This window comes from Procambarus clarkii, chromosome 35, assembly GCF_040958095.1.
Source record: "Procambarus clarkii isolate CNS0578487 chromosome 35, FALCON_Pclarkii_2.0, whole genome shotgun sequence".
Taxonomy (NCBI): Eukaryota; Metazoa; Arthropoda; class Malacostraca; order Decapoda; family Cambaridae; genus Procambarus; species Procambarus clarkii.
Window position 1 is genome coordinate 27,559,530 of NC_091184.1, and position 7,276 is coordinate 27,566,805.

Below are 7,276 nucleotides of genomic sequence, written 5' to 3' on the forward strand. Positions count from 1 at the left end.
ATGGCTTAGGCACATATATTGGGGAAGTAGGTAGTAGAAGATACAGTGTGAGCTTCAAGCACTATGTAGGAAACTATTAGGATGTAATTAGCACATTTTGCTTTTATTTCTAAATAAAGCATCTATGCTTTATTTAATATAATATTTTATATTTATTTGTGTATGGAAACACAAACCGAAACTGTCTCTATTTTCCGCTTGTTACAACTTGTAATAAAGTTGTTACATCTTGGCTTAACGTGTTTATGACGTATTAGAACGTTGTTACAACTTGCTATATTGGTTGTTATAACTGGTTAGGAAGTGTTAAAACTTGTTCGAACGTTGTACCAACGTCGTAGTTTCGGTGTGTGTTTGGCGGGAGTACAGTGAAAGGAGAGCAGAATGGGGAACAAAATATCTGATTTGAAAATAACCCGACAGTTTTTAATACTTTTTTGGCTATGTATGTGTTGTATTTTTTGGTTGTATGTGGGTGCTGAAGCTAGGCCTCTTGTCTGTGTATATCCCAAGGAACTTTCTATCATATTTTATGTTATTGTTAACATTGGCTATCTGAAGGTGAATTTGGTTTGAATACCAAAGACTAATGGGGAATTTGGGAATAATGCCAATGACAAATTTATTAAAGCGTCAAAGACTTATTATGATACCAAACTACACAGAACACCAATAATAGGAGAAATATGGTTTATCCTGTAGACTTCTTTAACAAATATTGTTTAAAGGTATTAAGGATGAAGACGGTTGAGAACATTTTAACTAATGAAAGTAGTGACATTGAACATTTGGAAAGAAGACGTTCTACTAGACAGATCGTGAAGGTGAAGGGTTATCTTGAGGTTATCTTGAGTTGATTTCGGGGCTTTTAGTGTCCTCGCGGCCCGGTCCTTGACCAGGCCTCCACCCCCAGGAAGCAGCCCGTGACAGCTGACTAACACCCAGGTACCTATTTACTGCTAGGTAACAGGGGCATTCAGGGTGAAAGAAACTTTGCCCATTTGTTTCTGCCTCGTGCGGGAATCGAACCCGCGCCACAGAATTACGAGTCCTGCGCGCTATCCACCAGGCTACGAGGCCCCCGTATGTGTGTGTGTGTTACATCTGCCAATGGAAGAGAGATCAGCTAATTTTTTTATTATTAGCAACGCAGTATTTTCAGGATGAATTTTTTTCCAAGGCAAGTATTTTTGACAATGTAATATTTTGATGATGATGTCATATGCAGCAGATGTTCTGCACCACTCACCATGCATGAGTAATTATTAAAATACTTCAGAAATACTGATTTTTTTTAACAAATATGAATGACACCACAATTAAAACAGCTTTTCAAAAATTGCTTGATAACCTGGGGCCAGATTCATGAAAGCACTTACGCAAGCACTTACGAACGTGTACATCTTTCCTCAATCTTTGACGGCTTTGGTTACATTTATTAAACAGTTTACAAGCATGAAAACTTCCCATTCAACTGTTGTTATTGTTATAAACAGCCTCCTGATGCTTCGGAGCTCATTAACTGTTTAATAATTGGAAACAAAGCCACCAAAGATTGACAAAAGATGTACAGGTTCGTAAGTGCTTTCGTGAATCTGGCCCCTGGATCTTTACCAAGATGGCCACGAGTTGCCTGAGCTTTCTTCTTCTTTTTTTTTTTTTTTTTTTTTTTTTTTGAGATATATACAAGAGTTGTTACATTCTTGTACAGCCACTAGTACGCGTAGCGTTTCGGGCAAGTCCTTAATCCTATGGTCCCTGGAATACGATCCCCTGCCGCGAAGAATCGTTTTTTCATCCAAGTACACATTTTACTGTTGCGTTAAACAGAGGCTACAGTTAAGGAATTGCGCCCAGTAAATCCTCCCCGGCCAGGATACGAACCCATGACATAGCGCTCGCGGAACGCCAGGCGAGTATCTTACCACTACACCACGGAGACTTCTTGGTTTATGAATTCTGAATGTCAGTTTGAGAACACTTTCGCATTAACAAGAGAAAACTCTTCTTATTCAGCTTTCTGGACCGGAAAAGAACATATCCATCGCCAATAAAACGCTAAAAGCAGTCTCCGTGGTGTAGTGGTAAGATACTCGCCTGGCGTTCCGCGAGCGCTATGTCATGGGTTCGTATCCTGGCCGGGGAGGATTTACTGGGCGCAATTCCTTAACTGTAGCCTCTGTTTAACGCAACAGTAAAATGTGTACTTGGATGTAACAACGATTCTTCGCGGCAGGGGATCGTATTCCAGGGACCATAGGATTAAGGACTTGCCCGAAACGCTACGCGTACTAGTGGCTGTACAAGAATGTAACAACTCTTGTATATATCTCAAACATAAAAATCTCACGTTTCAAAATCGTACTTTCAAGAAATGTGAATGTAACATACACACTCTCGTCATCAAAGATGTTAAATAACAGACCAACTTACAAATGAGCCCCGAAAATATGAAATATGATGATAATTTCTGTGATGAGTATGATCTTAAATTGAACTCGTCACACTTTACACCTTCTTCAAGTCCCTCAAGTCATCACCGACGCCAAATAATGAAGATATTAAACGGAAGATACACTCTAACAGATAACGTATTACATTTCTCCACAATTTTCCGCAAGAAAACTCTATTTCATCTTAGTATCTTCATCTCGAGGGAGCCGGTCGGCCGAGCGGACAGCACGCGGGACTTGTGATCCTGTGGTCCTGGGTTCGATCCCAGGCGCCGGCGAGAAACAATGGGCAGAGTTTCTTTCACCCTATGCCCCTGTTACCTAGCAGTAAAATAGGTACCTGGGTGTTAGTCAGCTGTCACGGGCTGCTTCCTGGGGGTGGAAGCCTGGTCGAGGACCGGGCCGCGGGGACACTAAAAAGCCCCGAAATCATCTCAAGATAACCTCAAGATAGTACTTCATAAGGAATACACGAAACATGTAAATCCTGAACTTTGATTACCTCAGTGAAGACGCTGAGGGGGTGCAGCAACTATGGGATTCTTTAGAACATGAACACGCCTTTGTTGTAAGATCAGCGACACTCTCAGACAACCACAGAGTTCCTCCACAGCACGAGACATGCCACGTCCAACGTCCAGTGATAATATTGACCAAAGAAGATATCAAGTCCGGCACTGGAGGCCCACATGGTACAAAAAAGCCACAGGAGCCGTGATGAGGACTCGAACCTAAGCGCTAAGTATTCCAAAATGCATGCTATAAACGACTCCGCCACGATATAGTCTCGGAACACCCAGCGCATAGGTTCGAATCCTCATCACGGCTACTGTGGATTTTATCAGTGATATATCACGATTATGTAATTTCTCTGTGTACATGGTACAGTTTTCTGTGTACATGGTACAGTTCTCTGTGTACATGGTACAGTTCTCTGTGTACATGGTACAGTTCTCTGTGTACATGGTACAGTTCTCTGTGTACATGGTACAGTTCTGTGTACATTGTACAGTTCTCTGTGTACATGGTACAGTTCTGTGTACATGGTACAGTTCTGTGTACATGGTACAGTTCTCTGTGTACATGGTACAGTTCTCTGTGTACATGGTACAGTTCTCTGTGTACATGATACAGTTCTGTATACATGGTACAGTTCTCTGTGTACATGGTACAGTTCTCTGTGTACATGGTACAGTTCTGTATACATGGTACAGTTCTCTGTGTACATGGTACAGTTCTCTGTGTACATGGTACAGTTCTGTGTACATGATACAGTTCTCTGTGTACATGGTACAGTTCTCTGTGTACATGGTACAGTTCTCTGTGTACATGGTACAGTTCTCTGTGTACATGGTACGGTTCTCTGTGTACATGGTACAGCTCTCTGTGTACATGGTACAGTTCTCTGTGTACATGGTACAGTTCTCTGTGTACATGGTACAGTTCTCTGTGTACATGGTACAGTTCTCTGTGTACATGGTACAGTTCTCTGTCTACATGGTACAGTTCTCTGTGTACATGGTACAGTTCTGTATACATGGTACAGTTCTCTGTGTACATGGTACAGTTCTCTGTGTACATGGTACAGTTCTCTGTGTACATGGCACAGTTCTGTGTACATGATACAGTTCTCTGTGTACATGGTACAGTTCTCTGTGTACATGGTACAGTTCTCTGTGTACATGATACAGTTCTCTGTGTACATGATACAGTTCTCTGTGTACATGGTACAGTTCTGTATACATGGTACAGTTCTCTGTGTACATGGTACAGTTCTCTGTGTACATGGTACAGTTCTCTGTGTACATGGCACAGTTCTGTGTACATGGTACAGTTCTCTGTGTACATGGTACAGTTCTCTGTGTACATGATACAGTTCTCTGTGTACATGGTACAGTTCTCTGTGTACATGGTACAGTTCTCTGTGTACATGGTACAGTTCTCTGTGTACATGATACAGTTCTCTGTGTACATGGTACAGTTCTCTGTGTACATGGTACAGTTCTCTGTGTACATGGTACAGTTCTCTGTGTACATGGTACAGTTCTCTGTGTACATGATACAGTTCTCTGTGTACATGATACAGTTCTCTGTGTACATGGTACAGTTCTCTGTGTACATGGTACAGTTCTCTGTGTACATGGTACAGTTCTCTGTGTACATGGTACAGCTCTCTGTGTACATGGTACAGTTCTCTGTGTACATGGTACAGTTCTCTGTGTACATGGTACAGTTCTCTGTGTACATGGTACAGTTCTCTGTGTACATGGTACAGTTCTGTGTACATGGTACAGTTCTCTGTGTACATGGTACAGTTCTGTGTACATGATACAGTTCTCTGTGTACATGGTACAGTTCTCTGTGTACATGGTACAGTTCTGTGTACATGATACAGTTCTCTGTGTACATGATACAGTTCTCTGTGTACATGGTACAGTTCTGTGTACATGATACAGTTCTCTGTGTACATGGTACAGTTCTGTGTACATGATACAGTTCTCTGTGTACATGGTACAGTTCTGTGTACATGATACAGTTCTCTGTGTACATGGTACAGTTCTGCGTACATGGTAACGTAACTTACAACAGTGACCTCGGGGGAGCGTAACTTACGACAGTGACCTCGGGGGAGCGTAACTTACAACAGTGACCTCGGGGGAGCGTAACTTACAACAGTGACCTCGGGGGAGCGTAACTTACGACAGTGACCTCGGGGGAGCGTAACTTACGACAGTGACCTCGAGGGAGCGTAACTTACAACAGTGACCTCGGGGGGAGCGTAACTTACAACAGTGACCTCGGGGGGGGGCGTAACTTACAACAGTGACCTCGGGGGAGCGTAACTTACAACAGTGACCTCGGGGGAGCGTAACTTACAATTGTGACCTCGGGGGAGCGTAACTTACAACAGTGACCTCGGGGGAGCGTAACTTACAACAGTGACCTCGGGGGAGCGTAACTTACAACAGTGACCTCGGGGGAGCGTAACTTACAACAGTGACCTCGGGGGAGCGTAACTTACAACAGTGACCTCGGGGGAGCGTAACTTACAACAGTGACCTCGGGGGAGCGTAACTTACAACAGTGACCTCGGGGGAGCGTAACTTACAACAGTGACCTCGGGGGAGCGTAACTTACAACAGTGACCTCTTGACCATGTTCAAGATTTCCTGGTTGTAAAAATTCCAGCATATATAATTGGGATGTGTGGTGTGAAAAATATATATAGCTCGCTATATATGTCCAGATATACCTGTATATGTAAATGCAAGTGTCTATATGTCTGCCTGTCTGTCTGTCTGAGGTTGGCAGCCACAAGCTTGGGATGAGTTTCACCCAATTTTTCCCAGTAATTGTTGTTTGGTACGTGGCCAACATGGGTGATTTATGACACGTATCAAAGGATACTACATGACACTCGCTCCTCCTCCTCCTCCCCCACCTCTCTCTCTCTCTCTCTCTCTCTCTCTCTCTCTCTCTCTCTCTCTCTCTCTCTCTCTCTCTCTCTCTCTCTCTCTCTCTCTCTCTATCACTCTCTCTCTCTCTCTCTCTATCACTCTCTCTCTATCACTCTCTCTCTCTATCACTCTCTCTCTCTCTCTCTCTCTCTCTCTCTCTCTCTCTCTCTCTCAATCACTCTCTCTCTATCTCTCTCTCTCTATCACTCTCTCTCTATCACTCTCTCTCTCTCTCTCTCTCTCTCTCTCTCTCCTCTCTCTCTCTCTCTCTCTCTCTCTCTCTCTCTCTCTCTCTCTCTCACTCTCTCTCTCTCTATCTATCACTCTCTCTCTCTCTATCTATCACTCTCTATCACTCTCTCTCTCTATCTATCACTCTCTCTCTATCACTCTCTCTCTCTCTCTCTCTCTCTCTCTCTCTCTCTCTCTCTCTCTCTCTCTCTCTCTCTCTCTCTCTCTCTCTCTCTCTCTCTCACTCTCTCTCTCTCTATCTATCACTCTCTCTCTCTCTATCTATCACTCTCTATCACTCTCTCTCTCTATCTATCACTCTCTCACTCTCTCTCTCTCTCTCTCTCTCTCTCTCTCTCTCTCTCTCTCTCTCTCTCTCTCTCTCTCTCTTTTAATACATAGTGATAGGCTATATATATATTCCTCAATATCATAGCCAAATATTTGAAGTTGATTGATGCAGGCAGGACATGGCAACCCTTGCTGCAGCTGTGCCAGGTGTGACCAACCTCAGCTTATTGCCTGACAGTGTTGCCACCGCCGCTTGCTGCCTCACCAACAGTCTCGTACACAAAATATACAACTATACTTTAACAGAAATATGTAATTAAACTTAAAAATCATTGGAGTCTAATATTCCCCAACATTTTATGTACATCGATCAGTAACTTTTGTGGCAATATTTATGACGTGTATGAGGCCCCATACTTCCTGGGGAGCCGGTCGGCCGAGCGGACAGCACGCGGGACTTGTGATCCTGTGGTCCTGGGTTCGATCCCAGGCGCCGGCGAGAAACAATGGGCAGAGTTTCTTTCACCCTATGCCCCTGTTACCTAGCAGTAAAATAGGTACCTGGGTGTTAGTCAGCTGTCACGGGCTGCTTCCTGGGGGTGGAGGCCTGGTCGAGGACCGGGCCGCGGGGACACTAAAAAGCCCCGAAATCATCTCAAGATAACCTCAAGCATCTCAAGATAACCATAGTTAATGAACTAACATTAAAAATTGTACGAAATTGTGAACTTAAGAAAATTGCAGTCCGTCTGTTTATATGTATTCAACATTACTATTTGCTCCTCTGTTGCAATTACTGCTGGTAATTCAAAAAGTAATTATTGGTATGCAGGCGACGAGTCA

The 7,276-nt window shown here is 43.4% G+C and overlaps 1 protein-coding gene across 1 annotated transcript in view; it reads left to right on the forward strand.

The window, feature by feature from the left end:
- The first annotated feature begins 737 nt into the window (after window positions 1–737).
- The window catches only part of LOC138371166 (dynein heavy chain-like), a 7,404-nt gene continuing 865 nt past the window's right edge, over window positions 738–7,276 (forward strand). Inside the window, exons 1-5 of the mRNA XM_069336000.1 lie at window positions 738–824; window positions 3,342–3,440; window positions 3,750–3,974; window positions 4,103–4,180; window positions 4,288–4,722. Of these exons, the coding sequence (XP_069192101.1) occupies window positions 738–824; window positions 3,342–3,440; window positions 3,750–3,974; window positions 4,103–4,180; window positions 4,288–4,722 (924 nt within the window). The remainder of the gene's footprint in view (window positions 825–3,341; window positions 3,441–3,749; window positions 3,975–4,102; window positions 4,181–4,287; window positions 4,723–7,276) is intronic.